General features: G+C 35.4%; 1 protein-coding gene across 1 annotated transcript; it reads right to left on the bottom strand.

The window, feature by feature from the left end:
• Positions 1 to 4,080: 4,080 nt before the first annotated feature.
• LOC107946284 (uncharacterized protein At4g22758) lies at positions 4,081 to 5,326 on the bottom strand. The gene is made up of 2 exons (XM_016880542.2): positions 4,605 to 5,326; positions 4,081 to 4,429 (listed from the first exon to the last, which is right to left on the bottom strand). Exons 1-2 carry the CDS (start codon positions 4,834 to 4,836, stop codon positions 4,245 to 4,247), a joined length of 417 nt encoding a protein of 138 aa, XP_016736031.1. The 5' UTR covers positions 4,837 to 5,326; the 3' UTR covers positions 4,081 to 4,244.
• Between the last annotated feature and the right edge of the window lie 17,920 nt (positions 5,327 to 23,246).

Below are 23,246 nucleotides of genomic sequence, written 5' to 3'. Positions count from 1 at the left end.
GAAAATGTTATTTATAAGAGTGTTATGTACATTAAGGATGTGGAATGGAGAGGAGGAGGAAAAATAAAATATATGAATAATTTGTATATAAATTGGTCATATGCCGATTATATTTGATAAATGTTGAATTAGAAATGACATAATGTTTCATTTCAATTAGTTATTATGAATTGAATTGTAAATTCATATGGATGAAACCAAACAATTATTTGTTAGTATTATGCATGACATAATGTATTATTCTATATATATATTCATGGTTGAATTATGATTGTTGAGAAAGATAGATAAATTGGAAAGAAAGTTCAAATTGAGTAAAACGCATGGTTGAGTACTTTCATTCAATGATAAAGACGAATTGACGAAAAATACCATGAATGGACCATGGCAATAAGTGATACATAATTCCATGTAAGACCATAGTTGCGTTATGGCATCGGTATATGTTATGTGATTACGTGTAAGACCATAGTTGGACTATGGCATCGAGAAAATAAAATACTCAATTCCATAAGACGTTCACTAATTTGACAAAGTTGGTAAGTGTTACATGGACTCACACTCAAGTGATAGATTTATTGTGATTGTTGAAGTTGAGTTCAATTAAGTGATTTCACCAATTGGATATTGTATATGGCAAGATGTGTTAGTGAATTACATATTTATGAAATGATATTTGAAGTTCAATAAGTGATATATGAAATTAATGTGAAAAAATTTATGATTGTTATTAGTATTGTTTTTGACATAATGTGGATTCTTCAATGTTGAAATGATTTAACGTATTTATTAAGCATATGAATGAGTATGAGACTCATACGAGTTAGTATAGATATGTACATGTGTCTTATAAGCTTTGACATGATAAGACTTGTGAATTATGAATTAATCTGTGTGAAAGTATATGGGATAGATTAGCGAATCTTTATAAGATATTGAATATTTAATATATTACAATGGTTTAATAGGAAAAATATGACGATACGAGAATATGAAATGATACGGATCAATTCAGGTACTCGCGAGAAGCAAGTAATAATTGATAAATTCATATGACGAGAAAGTAATAATTGATATATGGCTATGAAATGAACAAATGGTGATAGCTATAAGGCTTCGATCGAATGAGTATTTATATATTGGGCCTTGTAAGTCTTAATTAGTGATTCAAATATAATAATTTGAAAGTTTTAATCTGTATGAAATTTTATAACTCAGTTTAATACGTTTATAAATGTATGTGTTTTGGTAATGCCTCACACCCTATTCTGGCGTCGAATATGGGTAAGGGGTGTTACAATGTGACATCGCCAGATTCGACCATAACGTTTAGGCCGAGTTTGGGGTGTTACAATACATGGATGAATGGGGTAAATTTTAACTTAAATTCATAGAAGTTGTTTTTCAAGCTCAAAAGATCAGTCGACTTGAACTGAGGCATTTGTAGGTTGAGATATTTGGTAATGATTGAAGTTCTATCTATTAGCTTCGAAACGCACTTTGAATCGCTTGATTCTGATTGCGAGTTCGGGAGCTCAAGTTATGACTGTTTTAGTGAAGACTGGGTGATTAGTATTTCTTGACGAGATTATTAAGGGAAATTATGAGTTTCGAGCTTTTATTTTGAGTTTAAATCATATTGAGTTCGATTTTAAGGTTTAATTTTGATTATATATGAGCACAATATTATATTAATTAAAATTTAATTTTTTATTATTTTTTATTTCGAATTTTAGGATATTTTTAAGTATCTTAAGTTATTTAGAAGTTTTATATTTCTTAGTCAATAAAAAAGTTTAGTTCCACCAAAACTATTTGATTCAATACAATTCTTTAAGTTAGTTTCTTCAAGGGTTCGACCTTAAAAGGTAGATTAGAGTTATTGATGGTGTTTGTTGGAATTCTTCTTTAAAGGGCTTCATAAGACATATCTTTATATATTTTCTTTTCTTGTTAATTTCAGTTTTTCTAGTTCTAACGTATTCTTATTGTTCATTTTTTCAAACCAAGAAACAATCAATAATTTGGATTGATTGCATTGCCCTCAAGATCGCATATTTTGATGAGACTTTCTTTATTCTCAAAATTGATTGTTTTTCTTATGCTTGCGCTTTATTTTCTCATGTTCTTGCGCGGTTTCTAATATGTTTAGTTCTTCTTTTCCAAATTCTGGTTTGGTCTTCTCGTGCTCAACAACTTAACTCGATAATGTTACACTGCTCTTATCACCGACAATTAACCCTTGTCAATTGAACAACCTTAAGAGCAGCTCTTACAATTTAATTCCTTGGCAGCCTTGCAAAATGAGAAGAACCTGACTTTAATTAATGATCTCAACAACATTTATGTTTCGGTAAAATATCGATAGTGTATTGTTTAAAACATCGAACAAAAATCCTTATTAAAGCGATGCCAAAAACTATGATAAAAGAAGATCCTATCTTTATCGTAATCTGAAAAAGAAGAAGCAAATATTGATATAATAAAGGTTTAAAAAGTGGTTCCGATCTCACAAATTAACACCAAAATAATCAAAGAATAATGGAAGAAAATTTTATTCTAAAGAAAAAAGTAAAAAAGAAGAAACTAAAACAATGATAATGGGTGCCTAAAGTAATATGTGTAACAAAAAGATAAAAGAGGTGTGCGGTCTCTCCCTTAGAGGTGATCATGGGTCGGGCCAGGCCCAGACAAAAATTTAGGCTCGTTTTCTAGGTCCGACCCGAAAGAAAATTGCTAAGCCCGAGCCCAGCCCGGCCCATATTAAATTTTACAACACCAAAAAAGTATATATTTAATATATATTTGATTAAAAATAAAAATATATATTTAATATATAATTCGGGCCGGGCCCGAGCCCAAAAAGTTTTACCCGAGGCTCGGCCCGTTTTCTAAACGGGCCTCGTTTTTTGCCTAAACTCATATTTCGAGCCTATATTTTTACACGAACCCTACCATTTTCAGGCGGGCCGTCTGGCCTGACCGGATTGCCCAACCCATGATCACCTCTACTCTCCCTCTTTCAACGCCCAAAACCAATAAAAAGATATAACCGTGAAAATAAAGGCAAGTTTAAAAATATAGAAAGTCTAACAAAAAGCATGTTACTCTTCAACATATTTCTAGTCTTAATTGAATTTTCTCAAATAACATAATAAGCATAACCATTAAATAAAGTAATCTTTAAAGTTTTAGGATGGGTTTGGATGGGCGATTGGGTGCGGTGCGATGCGATGCGTTTAGCTTATTTTTTGTCTCATGTTACAGTATCGCTACAGTATCTAATCTCACCGCCACCACTATTTTTACACTAACTGCAGGTAAATGCATTGCCCATCCAAACTCACCCTTAGTCTACAAGTTTTTACTTCAACTTTTATTCTAATACTTTGGACAGGGAACACTAACTATCATTTTTAACAACTTTAAACTGAATTTTCAAAATTCTAGAGGTTTTATGAAAATTTTGTCAAAAATTAAATTAACCCCATACAAAACAGTACTAGTTGTAGATAAAATGCAAGTCATTAGAAATATTTATATATTTATAAATTAAGGTGTATTTGATTAAAAGTTGAATGTTGAAAAATTAAATATAGAAGATTCATTGATAAATTTTATAAATATTAAATTTATATTTAAAAAAAATATGTGATAAATTAGTAGATTTAAATATAGAATATAATAATTGATTTTTAAAAAATATTTATTTATTTTTAGTTTAATCTTCTTAATATAATATTTTGTATTATTTTGAATAAATTTGGATGAAAGATAAATATGATAATTTGGATTTTTTTAAATAATTTTATTTTAATTTTTTAATAAAATAAAATAATTTATTTTTATAGTTTTTTTTGAATATTTTTTAAATAATTTATTTCGATTAATAATTAACCAAACATTTGGTTACCCTAATTGGATTTGAATATTGTATATGTATTTTATATGATTAGATAAGAATTTGAGATTGATTGATCTACCTTGCTGAAACCTCATATCTAAAAACTCAAATCGTAATCAACGAGTAAACAGCTCAACTCAAAAATTGGAATATTGGTTTCAAACAGAATGCAACACTTTTCAAAGCAAAAACACCGAATAACAGCTTGATTTTATTCCTGAATAAACATCCCATGGATGATAACCAAGATTCTAACATGGTCATATCCATTGTACAAGTCCTTAGCTTGAAAGTAAAGCTAGCCCAAGAAGCACACGATGATAAAGGGTATGAGAATTATCTAATAATGAGAAGAAATCTTAAGATTGAGTGATTTGTTGATCCATGCCTTCCAATTCCCACTTCCTTTCCCAGTAACTGAGTTTGCTGATCTTCCATCATCTTCCATTTTCTCATTGCTTGGCTTCCTGCACAAAATGAAATTCCTTGCCCCTTGTGATCCAATTGTCTCCCATGGATTCAGTGCTGCAATTACAATACAATAACCCAACAACATGAGTTTTATTAATTAGAAACCCAGGTGATTTTGACTTGTACAACTTCACCAATAAAATAGAGGGAAATTTTCATTCGTATGATTGAAGTGAAATTAATGACGAAACTTCATGAGATAGATCAAGAGGGATCTCAATCGACTTACCATCTGATCCAGCACTGGGGCAATAAAGGAAGAAACCACTGATAGCGGATCCTAGAACCGGGCGCCGACCTTCACGAGCATAGGCTTTCAAAGCAGTATCTATAACAGAAGAAACCAGCTCTTCTTCGTTAACAACGAAACGGATCGGCCCAGCACTTCCCAAAACAGTGATGCTAACCAACAGCCTGTTGCCCTTAGGACCCTGGCTCTTCTTCTGCTTGTAAAGCACCATTTTTTTTAATCAAAATAAAACAATCAAATGAGCGAATATTTCACCAAAAAACCGAGATTTGAAAAAAAAAAGAAAAAGAAAAACAGAAACAATGGGTTTATTTTGTTTTTCTTAGATTTTAAAGAAATCTGGGTTATGGGCGGAGATTGCAAGGGATTTGTGGGTCAAGGCCAAGGCAGCGGTAATACCAGCCAGCTTTACAAGAACCAAATGCGAAAACAGAGACTGCAGAAACGGAGAAAAGGGTGCTCGCCCTCGATTTACAAAGGGAGAGCATGAAATTACTAGAAATCCGAATTGTTTCCACCATTCACAAAAATTCGTCTTGAATCTAAAAAAATAAAGAAGAAAAAGACAAACAAGTTCCGGGTGTTGTAGAATTGGTAAAAAAGGAGGGGGAATTTGCGCAGTTAGGAAAAAGAAGAGACAGGCGATTGAGTCTTTTGAGAGTTTGAGAGTTTGACAGGTGATTTTTATGACCCCCCCAAAAGTTCTGATTTTGGGACTAGGGGCTGCTAATTTACGCCCACCAACCCCTTCATTCATTGCATCACACGTGGCTCCTCATTAACCTTCTTTTACTTTTAGTTTATTTCTATTTTTGGTAAACTTCTTTACTACATATAAAATAATTAAGATACAATTTAATATTGGATTTGATGTAATTCTCTTCATTACACATTTCTGTTTTTGAATTTGATGAAATCCTTGTATTATAATTAAATATATTTGGTTGGCTTTTAAGCTTTTGTTTGAAAATTTTAATTTGTTAGTCTATTTCAAACGCATTAAGGATGAGTTTGGATGGGCATTGGGTTGTAGTATATTATGTTTAGCTTATTTTTTCTCTCATGTCACTGTTGTTTTTACATCAACTTAAGATAAACGTACCTAAAAAGAGAGTGTAATTACTACCAATGGTGAAATTAAGGGAACTGGCAAGGGTCTTGTTCTCCCTTAAAATAGAATTTTTTTAACCTATTTATAATTTATAAAATTTTAAATTAATAATGGTAAATTTGTACTTTTCCCCCAAGTGATAAAATTTTAATTTAATCATTTAAAAATTATAAAAATATAGGCTATTAAAATAATAAAATTACATTTTTACTATTATAAAAATATACAACTTAATTTCACTTCTTCAATTTTTTTTTAAACTTTGCCTCGATTACTACACTTTCTTATAGTTGTTATATCATGTAAAAATACACCCTAAATTCTTAATTTATACTTTTGTTTAAACCCCAATTGAGTTGGTATTACAAGTCAATCAGATATCAACTCAATCAAAAAAATTACTAAAAATATATTTTCATATTTAAAATAAGTTATATTATTTAAGGATATATATTTTTTAGTTTTAAAAACAAAAATATGAATATATTCAGAGTTGAACCAACTCTAATTCAATTCATCACAAATTCAATATATAATTGAATTAAATATAAATGTAAAATACTTAATTGAAGTCAAATATTTTTTTATGAAAAGTCAAATACATTTAATTTTATAACACTTTAATATGTAATTAAATTTCCATTATTTTGTAATTAAAACTGAAAAAGTGAATAAACGAAAAAGAAAATACATAAATAAATAATATCAATGGGGTAAGTGGGCATTTTCCAAACGGGGTAAGTATATTTTACTCTAAACCTAAGGGGTAAGTGTCTTTTACCCCTCTCTTAATTTTAATTTTTTATTGTATTTTCTCCGATTAATTTGAGTTAAAAGAAGATATTGACTAATAATTAAAACTGTATAACAATTTTCTGCAAAATATTACATTTTTTTATTCAAGACATTCATTAAAAAAGGCCACTTATAGCATAAGGCCTAAGCCTAACCAAAAAAACCCTAATAGCCAATTTTGACCAGCACTAGAGATGAGGTTGTCCTAACATGCATGCCACCACTAGACCGATTAGAACACCAACAGAGGAAGAGCCAAAACCAAATCATCAACAACCATCAAAATCACCTACTTTTTTACAATAATTTACAGTGTTGTGTTGTATACGGAGGAGTGTGCCACACCAATAAAAATTATAATAAAATAAATAAACAAGATTTTATACAAAAAGGGTGTTGCATATCATCCAACACTCCTCTCCAAAAAGTGAAAACTTTTATTATTTATTATTTTTATATTTTTAATTATAAATAGTCATTTTTGTAGATTTTCAGAGTCGATGGGTAGATATACAATTGATGAAGATAATATTGTACACATAATACAACCAAAACCTAAATATTATGTAAAGTCAAGTCTTAGTTTAGTGATAAAATTAATGTTTTATTCAAGTAAATACTACGAGTTCAAATCTCACCACAGGTTAAATTTTTATTGGTTTTTTTAAAAAATTAAATAGACTAAAGTACAGTTGAATAATACAACTAATTTTAATTATGAAAGATATTTTCATAAATTCTCTAATCGAGTTGGTGTCCGGTTAACTCATTACACCAACTTAGGACACCAACTTAGTTGGGGGCTCAAATAACAGTATATATATACAATTGATGGGGATAATATTGTATGCATACTACACTAAAAATGTAAATATCATATTAAAATAAAATTTTAGTTTACTGGTAAAATTAATATTTAACTGAAGTAAATAGCATGAGTTCAAATCCCACTATAAATAAAATTTTTATTGGATTTAAAAAAAATTAAAAGGACTAAAGTGCCATCAAATAAAATAATTTATTTTAAATACAGAATGATATTTTTGTAATTTTCCTAACCGAATTGGTGCTTGGTTGACTCATGATATCAACTTAGTAACTGGCTTAAATAATAGCAAGTATAGATATACAATTGATCATGGAGGTAATATCGTATGCATAATACCATTAAAATGTAAATATTATATTAAGATAGAGTTTTAGTTTTGTGGTAAAATTAATGTTTAATTAAAGTAAATAATATGTGTTCAAATTCCACCACATATGGAATTTTTTATTGTTTTTTTAAGATTGAGTACCATCGAATAATATAATTTATTTTAATCATGGAAGGATATTTTCATGATTTCTCTAATTGAGTTGATGTCCGGTTGACTCGTGACACCAACTCAGTTAATGGCTTAAATAATAGTAAGTAAACACATACACTTGATGGAGGTAATATTATATGCATAATACAATTAAAATGTAAACATTATATTAAGATAAAGTATTAGTTTAGTAGTAAAATTAATGTTTTAGTGATGTAAATAGCATGAATTCAAATCCCACCATTTGTAATTTTTTATTAGTTTTTTAAAAAGAATAAAAAAGGCTAAAGTGCTCTCGAATAATATAATTTAATTTAGTTACGGATAAACATTTTTACAATTTTTCTAATTGAATATTGTTCGCAAAAAGAAAAGAAAAATATAGCTGCGAAAATATCTCCACGTATCCAAACTAAATAATTTGTTTTTATCTAATTAGCACCAAAGCATCCAACAGTAAATGCTAAAATTAGGTGCTTTGTCAAATTTGCATGAAAGCACCAAAAAGGAATATGCATCGTATTCTATTGGTATTTTCAATCGCATAAATACCTTATTCCATCATTAAAAAATATAATTTGAACTAAAATTAAGGTAGTGCTTAGAAAGTCACCTAGTAATTAAATTTAGGTGTAATTGTATAAGGGTGAGATGTTTCGGTAACCATTATAATTGATTCGATGGAAAGTGTAAGTGATGGGGTGACAAAAATGGTGAAGGTTTGCAAATCTTAAACAAAAATAAATAGAATTCCAAATTGGCGACAAGGCATTCTTGAAAGTTTCGCCTTGGAATAAAGTTCTTCGGTTTGGCCGTAAAGGCAAATTGAGTTCGCGATTTATTGGGCCGTATGAGGTTATTGAAAGAATCAAAACTGTTGCATACCGATTGGCCCTACTGCCAGAACTTGACAGAATTCACAATGTTTTTCACGTGTCTATGTTGCAGCGATATCGGTCAGATCCTTCACATGTTATCTCTCCGACAGAGGTTGAGATTCAACCTGACATGACTTACAGTGAAGAACCAATCAGAATTTTGGCACGTGAGACGAAAGAATTGAAAAATAAAAAGGTAGCCCTAGTTAAATTTCTCTGGCAGCGACATGGAATAGAAGAGGCTGCTTGGGAACCTGAAGAAGCAATGAGAAAACAATATCCGAACCTTTTTACTGGTAAGATTTTTTAGGACGAAAATTCTTTCCGGAATTATTTTTATATGGAAACCCTAGTTAGAAGAACTTGAAGGTAGCAAGCTTATTTGGCTCAATTAGGTGAGTATTCAAGTCCCGTTTTTAGTAATTTTTATGCTTCTGATATCGTAATAGCTTAATTTAGCTATCTCGGGGATTAATTTGCAAAGTTATCAAAGTACTAGGGTTTTTCCATGAATGAATATGTATGAATTATGAAATTTATGGTAGAAAAAGAAAGGTTGTTGATAGATTAACAACTTTTGTCAAGTGAATTTTGATGAAATTGTGATTTAGGGACTAATTGAAAATTTGTAAAATTCATAGAAAAATTCTGAATTTTATGAATTACATGGGCTGCAAATGTTATATGTAAAAATTAGTTAGGCTTGCAATAATGATTAAATTGCATGAATTTCATTTTTTCGAGTCTAGGGATGAAATCAGAATTAATTAAAAGTATGGGGGAAAATGGTAATTTTGCCTAAGATATGAATTGGATTGTATTGAATATGAATTGTATTAAATTGATGTTAAATTCATTCGTATAGATCTGGATAACTCAAATACAAAGTTAGATCGTGAAAAAGAAAAAGTGTCGGATTAGTTGATTTTACGTACACGAACAATTGTGAAGGTAAGTTCGTGTAACTAAATTATACATATTTATACGTTTGAATTAAATTTTGTATATGTGAATTGTGTAATTGTTATTTATATGAAATTGATTACATGTCCGAAAAATCTCGATAAAGGTTAAGTCTTGTTTGAATAAATGAAATACGACGGATATAGGATTTCCCATTTTGGTTGTAGTCCTGCATATGCTGCGGACACATCATAGCTCGAAAGAGCATCCCGATTGGTTGTGATTCTGCATGTGTTGTAGACACACCACAGCTCTTATGAGCGTCTCGATATATGGCTCTTCGTGATTTTCCTGATTAAAGGCTCTTTGTGAGCTTCCTGATTAATGGCTCTTCGAAGCTTCCCGATATGGCTTGCTTGAACTTCCCGATATATAGCTCTCTGAAGCTTCCTGATTAATGGCTCTTCGGAGCTACCCGCTATTGGCTCGCATGAGCTTTCTGATTATGGCTCTTATAAGCTTCCCGTTAAACAGCTCGAATAAGCTTCCCGATACATGGCTCACATGAGCTTCCTGTTATATGGCATGAGAGAGGGCTTTCCGATAATGTGCTCTAAGGAGTACTCCCGAATATGAATTGACGGATTATAGATAGTACACTTCGTGTGTACTACTCGTATGTCCATCGATATTTCAAATAAATTCAACGAGCAAAGTTCTGACATGAGATAATTTGAACTTGAGATAAATTATTATGGAGATGTACATGATATATAGATATATGATGTGGAAAGTATATGTAGCGACCTAAAAATTTGGCGATGGGCGTTAATTGAAGTGATTATTGAAAACTTGAAAATCGAATCTCGATTTTATTTGAAAAAGGAGTCGCCACCGATCTTTTTTCTAGGTGTGATCGGACACCTAATAAAATCTCTTTTTTAACAGAAAAATTATTTTTCAAATTTTCTAAAAAAGAGTCGATTTTAGGTCCACGTAAAAATCCAGAGAAAATTAAGGTTCGGGAGTCGGTTACGCGTGAGGAAGGTATTAGCACCCTCGCGACGCCCAAAATTTGTATCTCGTTAAACGCGCATTGTTTTAATTTTCAAAAATACAAGTTCAATTTAATAGTTAATCGCGATCCGATCAAAATACAATTTTTTTTAAGACACGAAGATTTTTGAAACAAATTTTATTTTGAAAACACGAAATTTTTTTAAAACACTAGAATTTTAGAGACACGAAAATTCTTAAAAACACGAATATTTTTTAGAACACGACAATTTTTGAAAACAATATTTTTTTTTGAAACGCGAAAATTTTTGAAATACGAGAATTGTTGAAAAACACGAAAATTTTTGAAACACGGAATTTTTTTAGAAAACACGAAAAAAAAATTTTGATCATCGGAATTTTTGAGAACACAAAATTTTTTTGAAGCACCGGGATTTTTGAAAACACGAGGATTTTTGAAACACGAAAATTTTTGAAAACAAGAAAATTTTTAAAACGAGAATTTTTTGAAAACACGAAATTCTTTGAAACACGAGAATTTTTTCTTCTTTTTTTTTGTGAAAACTCAATTTTTTTTTTAAAACTCGAAATTTTTGACCACGGGAATTTTTCAAAAAAAATTTTCGTATTTAACACGAATCGACAATATTCACCCCGACATGGCGATGAAATCGAAGTATTAGTGTCAAACCGATTGAATTTAATATTTAATCGTGATCCTATTAAAACACGAGAATTTTTTTAACACGAGGATTTTTGAATATTTTCATTCATTTTTTTAAAAAAAGGGCGTCCCGTATTTAACACGAGCCATCGATATTCACCCAACATAGCGATGAATTCGATGACTTAATGCTAAATCGGTTCGTTGCCTCATGCATCAAAATTATTCGAATTTAAAAATTAAAATAAAATAAAATTAAAAACATAAATTCAAAAATAAAAATACTTAAAAATAAGCAATAATATTAAAAATGATACAACATTTAAATATTTAGACAAAGTTAAATTAAAAAATTAAGAATTTACCAAAACCCAAAGTTATGGGCTGTTTGGGCCTTTCTTTTATTTTTTTGCTGTTGGGCTGCTGTTATTGGGCTGTCAAAAGACTGGGCCGAAGCTGTTGGGCTGCTGAGCACTGGGCCTGACGCTGGACTGGGTTGGCCTGCTTCTGTTGGGCTGAATCTGCTGCTGGATTGGGCTGCGCTGGGCTTGGTTTGGGCCTGCTTTGTTTTTTTTCTCTTTTTTTTTCTGCTATTTTTTTTCTGTTTTTGTTTTTTTTTTTTGAGCTGCTTTGGGCTAGGGACTGCTGCTGCTGGGTCGGGTCGGGTCGCAACTCAGGTAGGGTCGGGTGGTCGGCTCGAGTTGACCCGACTGTTGATTTTTCTTTTTCTTTTCTTTTTTCTCTCTTTTTCTTCTTCTTTTTTCTTTCTTTTTTCCTTCTTTTTCTACTTCTTTTTTCTTTCTTTTTTCCTTCTTCTTCGGGTCGCTCCCTAGCCCCACACCGTCGCCGTCACTGGCGCCGATCTCCTCCGCCCTCGGTTGCTATGGATGGCTCAAAGGTAAGCGTTTTCTCCTCCTCTAAATTCGGTTATTGGCTGCTATTTCTTTGTCTCTTTTTTTTGGGTTTTCTCTCTTTTCTTTTGGATTTTGCTTGTTTGTTTGGATTCTTGCTTGCTTTGCTAAGTGTAGGTGATGGTGGTGCTGCGGTGGTGGGTGCGGTGGCGCTGGTGCGACGGAAGGAGCTGCTGCTATTTTGAAATTTTTTTTTTGTTCTTTTTCTTTTTGATTCCCCTCCCCATTTCTCTTCAATCATTTCCTTTTAAAAGCTCCAAATTTTGTCCTCTTTCTCATTGTTTGCAGGTGGCAGATGAGCCATGATGGCCTAGGGGGGCTGCTAGAGTAGCTCCGCTGGGAGGGGTACGCTCGGCTGCTGCAGCGGCGATTAGACAAGTCTAGAAGGACTAAATTGCATAGGATGCAAAGCTTCTGGGGCAAACGTGTAATTTTAGCAAAATATGGGCCAAAATGTAATTTCTTAAGAGTTTAAGGGTCAAAGTGCAATTTTGAAAAAGTCTAAGGGTCGAAATGTAATTTTAGAAAGTTTTGGGGTCAAAATGTAAATTTTAGAAAAGTTTGGGGTCAAAATGTAAATTTTGAAAAGTATAGGGGTTAAAATGCAAAAAAAACTTAAAAATTCTTTTTTTTTTTAACACGAAATTAATCTCGAACAAAATTCAGTGATTACAGCTGCCCTTCTTTGCTCATCGCTGTGAAACAGGGATAGAGCAAAAACTAAAAAGCACTGAATTTTGTTCGACCATCCAAAATTTTCCTCTTTATTTGAAAAGCAGAAATCGAGAACAGCTCGGCGTGCGACCCGAGACTCAACTCACCTCTTGGATTATGAGTTGATCTTCGCAAAACAAAAATCGAAAATACCTCGACATGTGCCCCGAGGCTCAACTCACCTCTAACAATATGAGTTAATTTTTGAAAAACATGAATTGAAAAATACCTCGGCGTGACCCGAGGCTCAACTCATCTCTCGCATTATGAGTTGATTTTTGAAAAACAGAAATTTAAAAGAAATACCTCGGTATGGTCCAAGGCTCAACTCACCTCTCGCAATATGAGTTGATTTTTGAAAAACAGAAATTTAAAAGAAATACCTCAGCATGACCCGAGGCTCAACTCACCTCTGTATTATGAGTTGATTTTTGAAAAACAGAAATTTAAAAGAAATAACTCGGCATGACCCGAGGCTCAACTCACCTCCGTATTATGAGTTGATTTTTGAAAAACGAAAATTTAAAAGAAATACCTCGGCATGACCCGAGGTTCAACTCACCTCTGTATTATGAGTTGATTTTTGAAAAACGGAAATTTAAAAGAAATACCTCGGCATGACCCGTGACTCAACTCACCTCTGTATTATGAGTTAATTTTTTGAAAAAAACAGAAATTTAAAAAAATACCTTAGCGTGACCCGAGGCTCAACTCACCTCTGTATTATGAGTTGATTTTTTGAAAAAAACAGAAATTTAAAAAATACCTCAGCGTGACCTGAGGCTCAACTCACCTCTGTATTATGAGTTGATTTTTTGAAAAAAGCAGAAATTAAAAAAAAATACCTCAGCGTGACCCAAGGCTCAACTCACCTCTGTATTATGAGTTGATTTTTTGAAAAAAGCAGAAATTAATTAAATTTAAAAAAAAATACCTCAGCGTGACCCGAGGCTCAACTCACCTCTGTATTATGAGTTGATTTTTGAAAAAAGCAGAAATTAAATTAAAAAAATACCTCAGCGTGACCCGAGGCTCAACTCACCTCTGTATTATGAGTTGATTTTTTGAAAAAAGCAGAAATTAATTAAATTAAAAATAATACCTCAGCGTGACCCGAGGCTCAACTCACCTCTGTATTATGAGTTGATTTTTTGAAAAAGCAGAAATTAAATTAAAAAAATACCTCAGCGTGACCCGAGGCTCAACTCACCTCTGTATTATGAGTTGATTTTTTGAAAAAAACAGAAATTTAAAAAAATACCTCAGCGTGACCCGAGGCTCAACTCACCTCTGTATTATGAGTTGAATTTTTGAAAAAAAACAGAAATTAAAAAAAATACCTCAGCGTGACCCGAGGCTCAACTCACCTATCGCATTATGAGTTGATTTTTTTTTTAAAAACAAAAATTTAAAAGAAATATCTCGGCATGACCCGAGGCTCAACTCACCTCTGTATTATGAGTTGATTTTTGAAAAACAAAAATTTAAAAGAAATACCTCGGCATGACCCGAGGCTCAACTCACCTCTGTATTATGAGTTGATTTTTTGAAAAAAAACAGAAATTTAAAAAAATACCTCAGCGTGACCCGAGGCTCAACTCACCTCTCGCATTATGAGTTGATTTTTTTTTGAAAAACAGAAATTTAAAAGAAATACCTCGGCATGACCCGAGGCTCAACTCACCTCTGTATTATGAGTTGATTTTTGAAAAACAGAAATTTAAAAGAAATACCTCGGCATGACCCGAGGCTCAACTCACCTCTGTATTATGAGTTAATTTTTGAAAAAAAAACACAGATTAAAAAATATTTCTTGAAAGAAACAGGGTTTCAAAAAAAACATCAGGTGAAACTAAAAGCCTTCTTTTTCATTGATTCTGTGCAGCTTTCTCCCAGTATTCCTTGCTCTACTGGTATACCTGTATATGTCATGTATGATGTTATTATGATATGCACGTGTTTGCCCTAAATGCTTTCGTGGCTACATGATCATGCATTGCACCCTGGGCTGTTTGTTACGTGCCCCACTTTTGATTTTCGTGAAGGTCCGCATTCATTTCCTCAATTCTTGACTTTTCTCTCCAGTTTTGTACTCATCCTTAAGTTCTGTGAGTAATCCACATTTCTTCGTATATCACTCTCTTGCCCCATTGTTGAACTTTGTTCTTGCTTCAGGGTCCTTGTATTTATCAAATTCTCATCCAGGTAATGCTCAACATTCCTTTCGTTTAGAGTATGTCATCTTACCATTTATCATTTAAATGAATCAAACACAAGATGCATGAAAAAAGGGCAAAGTAGGCATGAGAGAAATACCTCATATTCAAATTTTTCAAAAGCAACAAAGAAAAGTGACAAGGAATAGTTCAATAAAGAAAGCATCACAAAGAAAGGAAAGTGAATTCAAAGGCTACAAATGCTTTAGATATCCAACGCATGAACTTCTCCACGTTTCTTCGTCCTAGATCAATTCGAGCACGGCTTCTTGTGTAGAAGGTTTCGAGCTTTTTAGAATGCTTCAAATATTGCAACTTCGTCATTCAACTCACCGTTCAAGTCACTTTGCCCCTTAAGTCCGAATTTGCTTCATTAGGACGCCCTTTCAGGTTTTCATCCTAATCTTTTCTGTTTATCAAGACGCCCTTTTCGGGTTTTCATCTTGATTTTTCTTTTTTCTTTTTTTGTTTTTTTGTTGTTTTTTTGTTTTTTTGTTGTTGTTTTTTTTCAGGCATAATATTTCTTCACAGCAGCTGAGTTCACTGGATTAGGTAATTCTTTCCCATCCATCTCAGTGAGAATCAGAGCCCCTCCTAAGAATGCCTTTTTTACAACGTATGGCCCTTCCCAATTTGGTGACCATTTTCCTCGAAAGTCTTTTTGTATCGGGATAATCTTTCTTAGTACCAGTTCCCCTTCGCAGAATTCTCTTGGCCGCACCTTTTTATCATGGGTCGTGATCATTCTCTTCTGGTACATCTGTCCATGACAAATTGCCTTCAAGCGTTTCCCTTCAATAAGGTTTAGCTGATCATATCGAGCTCGAACCTACTCTGAATCTTCTAATCTTGTCTCCATTAAGACGCGTAGGGATGGGATCTTTACTTCGATAGGCAGAACGGCTTCCATCCCGTAGACCAGAGAAAAAGGAGTTGCCCCCGTAGACGTTCGTACCGAGGTGCGATATGCGTACAAAGCGAATGGTAGCTTCTCGTGCCAGTCTTTATATGTCTCAGTCATCTTCCCAATAATCCTCTTAATGTTCTTATTAGCGGCTTGTACTGCTCCGTTCATCTTTGGGCGATAGGGCGAAGAATTATGATGTTTTATCCGAAATTGTTCACACACTTTTTTCATCATTTTGTTGTTCAAATTTAAAGCATTATCTGAAATGATTTGTTCGGGCAGACCGTATCGACATATGATCTCCTTTTTTAAGAACCTACAGACTGCAGCCTTGGTCACATTAGCAAGCGAAGTGGCTTCTACCCATTTTGTGAAGTAGTCTATAACCACAAAGATGAATCGATGTCCATTGGAAGCTTTCGAGGAAATTGGCCCTATAACATCCATGCCCCACATAGAAAAAGGCCACGGAGAAGTCATGACATGAAAGGGTGATGGAGCTGCATGAATTTTGTCGCCATAAATTTGACATTTATGGCACTTTCATGTGTAACCAATACAATCCCTTTCCATCGTCAGCCAATAATAACCAAGTCTCATAATCTGTCTGGCCATGGTGAAACCACTAGCATGTGTTCCACAAATTCCTTCATGAACCTCTTCAAGTATCTTTCTGGCTTCAACAGCGTCTACGCACCTCAGGAGCACTTGATCTTTTCCCTTTTTGTATAGAATATCTCCGTCAAGAATAAATCCAATCGCCAATTTCCTGATTGTTCTTTTGTCATTCTCATTTGCTTGCTCGGGGTACCTTTAATTCTTGATATACTTCAAGATATCATGGAACCATGGTCGTCCTTCTGACTCCTCCTCAATACTAAAACAGTGTGCGGGGGTCTCATATATACTCATTTGGATGGGCATTATCTCAGTTTCTCTGTTTGCTTTGAACATCGAAGCCAAGGTGGCTATGGCATCAGCTAATTGATTCTCCTCTCGTGGAAAGTATTTAAAAGTCACTTCTTTGAATTCTTTGACCAATTTCGCAACGAGATCGTGGTACTTGACTAATTTTGGATCTCTCACATCCCAATCCCCACGAATTTGTTAAATAACTAATGCTGAGTCCCCGTGCACCTCTAAAATTTTGATCTTCCTTTTGATAGCTGCACGAAGCCCCATGATGCAAGCCTCGTACTCCGCTATATTATTGGTATAGAAGAAATCCAATATGGCAGTGAGTGGGTAATGGTCCCCTTCAGGTGACACTAAGACTACTCCGATCCCATGCCCCAATGCATTTGATGCACCATCAAAGCTCATCTTCCATGACTTTCCTTTTGATGACTCGCCCTCTTTTTCTGAAATGCACATCAAATCTTCATCTGGGAACTCAAATCTCAAAGGCTCGTATTCCTCCATTGTTCGACTTGCCAAAAAGTCAGCTATTGCGCTTCCCTTTATCGACTTTTGACTCACATATACAATGTCATACTCAGTTAATAGGATCTGCCATCGGGCCATCCTCCCTGAGAGTGCAGGTGACTCCATCATGTACTTTATTGGGTCCAATTTTGAAATTAACCATGTCGTGTGATACAGCATGTATTGCCTGAGCCTTCGAACCGTCCAAATCAATGCACAACAAAACTTTTCAATTGAAGGGTACTTCGCCTCATATTCTGTGAACTTCTTGCTGAGGTAGTAAATTGTTTTTTCTCTTCTCCCTGACTCATCATGTTGCCCCAGTATGCAACCCATTGAGTTCTCAAACACGATCAGGTACAATATTAAGGGTTTTTCAGGGGTCGACGGTACTAGCACAGGAGGATTAGACAAATACCGTTTTATTTTATCGAAGGCCACTTGGCACTCTTCGTTTCATTCTCTCGGGTTATACTTTCGAAGGAGTCGAAAAATTGGATCACACTGATTCGTAAGTTGGGCAATAAATCGAGCAATGTAATTCAACCTTCCTAAAAATCCTGTGACTTCTTTTTGTGTGCGCGGGGGAGGCAATTCTTGTATAGTTTTTATCTTATCTGGATCAACCTCGATACCTAAGGTAGCCCCAAACGTACATTTGGCCGGGTTAAGCTTCAACTAGAACTTTCTTAATCTTTCAAACAGCTTCCTAAGACTCCCAACATGTTCTCTTTCTTCCTGAGATTTGGCAATCATATCATCGACATAAACTTCTATTTCTTTGTGCATCATATCATGGAACAACGTTACCATGGCTCTCTGATACGTTGCCCCAGCATTCTTTAGTCCGAATGGCATTACCTTATAACAGAAGGTTCTCCACATTGTTATGAATGTAGTTTTCTCCATGTCCTCGGGAGCCATCTTTATCTGGTTATAACCTGAGAAGCCATCCATGAATGAAAACAGAGAATGCTTTGCCGTATTATCCACTAAAGTGTCGATGTGTGGTAAAGGAAAATTATCCTTAGGGCTTGCTTGATTCAGATCACGATAATCTACGCACATTCGCACCTTGCCATTTTTCTTCGGCACTGGGACTATATTAGCTACCCATTCTAGATACTTTGAGACTTGTAGGAAGCCAGCGTCAAATTGTTTCTTGACTTATTCTTTTATCTTTAACAGCATTTCGGGTCTCATCCTTCTTAATTTCTGCTGAAAGGGCTTGCATTCTGGTTTCAGTGGGAGCTTGTGGACCACAACATCCGTGTTCAATCCTGGCATATCCTGATAAGACCAGGCAAACACATCCTTGTACTCATGGAGCAAGGCGATCAAATCTTGCCTTGTGTTTTCTGAAATGGAAGTCTCAATCTTTACTTCTTGTTTCTTTTCTTCATTCCCCAAGTTCACTACCTCAACAGATTCTTGATGGGGTAGGATCTGTTTCTCCTATTGTTCCACCATTCTCAGTAAATCAGGAGACGAGACACAATCTTCAGCATTTTCGTCAGCTTCGAATTCTCCTAAACAAACAACCCTCTCAAAATCGATTTCAGGATTCATAACGGGATTATTCATGCCATTGATATCTGAGCACCTGAAAGGTGAATGGAAAAAAGCTATAGAAGAGCATTGAGGTATTGTAATCAACACATGATGATATGAGATGATATGAGATATATGATGGAAAAGGAAATGAATAGAAGGAGTAGTCGTGAAGTTAATGGAAATGAAAAAAACATGATAATATAAAACGAACCCTACTGTTTAAGGACACACAAAATGAAGGGTTAACATTGAGCATTACTCTGAAAGGGACTTAAAAACTACAAGGAGGTCCACAGCAGTCCAGTTGTTCAAAACATATCCTGGAGAAGGACAAGGGCGTATCATTGAAGCATTCTTAATTTCATCATTCTCATTGTCAATAGCATTTAGGCTGATATTCTAAAGACCCTTTTCAATCAATAATGTGGCTTGCGAATTGTTCTGCCCTGGGTACATCACTCCTGCTGATGTAAATGTTCTTGACAAAGGAGGATACACTAACAGTTCCCATTCCAATTCCTGGCCTGAAGCCCTTGCGATTCTTCTCTCTCGATTTTTCTGCAATTGTTTTCTTCTTTGATGTATATCTGGCTTGAACTCCAAACCGTACCGACCCTTGTGGTGCGTTGGTTTCAAGGCTCTAACCATCCCTTGTTGATATTTTCCCAAACCTTTCCTCGCTCGAGCTCCTTTTCCCACAGTCAGCTTAATTCCCATCCTGGTATTCCTTGACAGTTTGGGAATGGGGATCTTATTCCCTTCAGCAACAAATGTAGCATTGATAAATTCCAAGGAGCAGAAAGAACATTTTACGGCATCTTCGCTTATTTCGATGTAGGGTGTATCAGCAGAGATAGATGCGACGATGTCTTCCTCACCACCAACAGTAATCAAGTGGCTATCCATGATGAACTTTACTTTTTGATAGAGAGATGAAGGAACCGCCCCAGCAGAATGGATCCAAGGTCTTCCTAAGAGGCAACTGTATGAAGGCGTGATATCCATGACTTGGAACTCGATATCATATACACATGGCCCCACCTTTAAAAGAATTTCGATCTTTCCCATGACTTCTCGCCGTGTCCCATCAAATTCCCTTACTATAGAATGACAAGGCCTCAGATAGGACATATCAACCGGCATCCTAGAAAGCGTGGCCAAAGGCATAACATTGAGTGCAGATCCATTGTCGATGAGTACATTTGGTAATATGTAACCTTTGCAATTGGTTGTGATGTGCAATGCTTTTACGGAGCCCCTGCATTTAGATTATTTGCCCACCTATCAAGCTTTTCCACAGATACATTGTTCGCCACATAAGCTTGATTTAAGACTTTTAATAAGGCATTTCGATGTGGCTCCGAGTTCAAACATAGAGACAGTACCGAGATTCGGGCTGGCTGCTTGTTTAATTGTTCTACGACGCTATATTCACTGTGCTTAATAAACTTTAAGAACTCGTGTACTTCCTCCTCATTCACAGCCCTTTTAACTTCCTGCTCAAGTTACGTTTCAACATCATCCTCAACCTTATACATTGGTGCTTTTCCTTTTTGGCTCGGGCCAGCAACCTTCTTCTTTGGTTCAACCGTCTCGAGAGAATAACACCTTCTGCTGCGAGTAAAATGTCCTACTTCACTGACATCTTCAATCATAACCTTTGACTTTTCACTTTCAGGCGCAATGATATTGACATCATATTTCCACGGCACTACTTTGTTGTCCTTGTAAGAGAAAGGAGCAGGTACTTCGATTATCAAACTCGGTTTAACTTCTCGACTAACCTCTTCCTTCTTTGCCTCGTAATAAATCACCAAGGGTCTATCGATGCTATAGGGGAAAGCCATCGATTGATCATCAGAGGCACATATTTCTCCTTCCTCGGCCCCATCCACCCTATCAAAGACTTTGACCTCTTTGTTATCCATCATGTCCTGAAGTAATTTCCTAAATTCCTTACAAGATTGGATGTCATGCCCTTGGACGCCATGAAAATCACAGAAACTCTGGTCTTTTGTACTTTCTTCTTTGAGAATCTTACTAGATGGACAGAGCAATCCATTTTTAATCATCATCTCCCATGCCTTCTTCAAAGGTGTCCTTACTTCATTAACATCACCTTTGGCTTGCCAACTGTCTTCATCTGTCACCGTATTTACACTCCCGCCAGTATGGTTAGGAAGAGGATTTCCCGTCACATTGCTAACACCATCGAATCGTAAAATGCCAGCATCGATGAGACCTTGAACCCTCTTTTTAAAGGCCACACAGTTTTCTGTAGAGTGTCCCTGATTCCCAGCGTGATACACACAACTAGCATTAGGATCATACAACCGCGGGTAAGGGGGCTTCAGGGGTGCCATGTAATGTGGGGATATTAATTGTTTTTCCAATAGCTTCGGGTATAACTCTCCATAAGATACAGGAATTGGGGTAAACTGAGGCATTTCAGGATTGGGTCTTGCTGGTCTTTGTTCATTTTTGGGTTGGCTTTGTGCAGGTATGGTATTTGGAGGGAACACGGTGAATGGTCTTTGGTTATTCACAGCATAAACGGGGTAAGACTGAGGTGCTTGATAGTAAGGACCTTGAGGAGGAAAGTAGAAGTTTGAAGATGGGCGATAATGAGGTCGTGATTGGGCGGGGTACGAAATGGGAGCACAGTGGCTCTCGGTTCCAACCATATGGGCCTCTACCTCCTTTTTCTTTACAGGTACTGCCCTCTTCGAACTCTCAGAGCCTTCCATTCTCCCACTCTTGACGGTGTTTTCAATAAGTTCCCCGGATATTACAATATCCGCAAAGTCCTTTGTGGCGCTTCCTACCAATTTATCGTAAAACGGCGCTTTGAGCATATTAATGAAGAGGATCGTTATCTCTGTCTTTGTTAACGGAGGCTCCACCTGAGCAGAGATATCCCTCTATCTTTGTGCCTATTGCCGAAAAGTCTCCGTCGGCTTCTTTTCCATCATTTGTAAAGTTAAACGATCAGGCACCATATCCGATACATGCTTATATTGCTCACAAAATGCTGATGCTAAATCCTTCCATGATCGGATTCTCTCTCTGCTGAGCTGATTATACCATCGAAGGGCTGAGCCAACCAAACTATCTTGAAAGCAATGCACCAACAATTTATCATCGTTTACATAACCAGTCATCTTTTGGCAAAACATGATAAGATGCGCCTTTGGACATCTTATTCCGTCGTACTTTTCAAAATCAAGTGCCTTAAATTTTAGAGGTAGGACCAGATCAGGTACCAAACTGAGTTCTTTGGCGCTCAAAGCAGAGAAAACTTCGGCACCCTCTACCGCCTTGATCCTCTCTTCTAGGATCCTATACTTATCCTGAGCGTTATTGTCATCCATTCTCAGCCTTGCTACTTCTACAAGATCATCCAGGTCTGGAACAATTGGATCTGAAGGGTTAGCCCCAGGGTTCGATACAAACATTCATTGTCCTAACTGAGCGGATGGAGCAGGATGTTGTCCCAGGCTTGTCGGTTCTCTTTGGGGGTATCCTTTTGACATTGCGTGGACATGAGGTAGAGTAAATCCCGGGGGATAAAGTGGATCTTGATTAGCTCTTGACTGAGGCGGCTCTACGATATCAGGACTCTGTATAGGTCCCTTTCCTTTGACCAAGGCCGTCATCATTTCCATCATTTTATTCATTTGATCCCTTTGCTCGAGCGATTCCTCTCGAGATCTCACCATCAAATCTCTTGCTTCATGCTGCGACTTGGCCAGTTGCTCCTGCAACTCTCTTTGGGTTCTTTCCATCCTTTCCATCCTTTCATTGAGTTCGGCATCCATAGCTCTAGCTCTCAAGCGCATCCTATAAGAGTGACGTGATTCCAGACTCGTGATGTGGTAACTGTGGATTAGATGGTTTTAACCTTAGCGAATGATTAGGGAGATATGAGCATGCAATGAATAAATGAATGAGTATCTAATGAATGTTAATCATGCGTAAATATGCAAAAATAGGTGTTGATTCCAAAATGGCCCCATACTTGGGCGTTTCATTTATCAAAAGAGTCCGTTACAAAAAGTTTCGCCATATTAGTTTTACAGTTACACAAACTTCTTAGCCACATCGCCTTGCTTCTTTATACGTTCCAAGAACTCCAATATGCTTGATCTTTGGCTAGGAGGGTATTGGCAACTAAGAACTTCCGCTTCATCTGATAATTGTACTATATGTGCAGCTG

This window comes from Gossypium hirsutum, chromosome D12 (genome assembly GCF_007990345.1).
Source record: "Gossypium hirsutum isolate 1008001.06 chromosome D12, Gossypium_hirsutum_v2.1, whole genome shotgun sequence".
NCBI lineage: Eukaryota > Viridiplantae > Streptophyta > Magnoliopsida > Malvales > Malvaceae > Gossypium > Gossypium hirsutum.
This window is presented reverse-complemented; position numbering and strand designations above follow the sequence as displayed.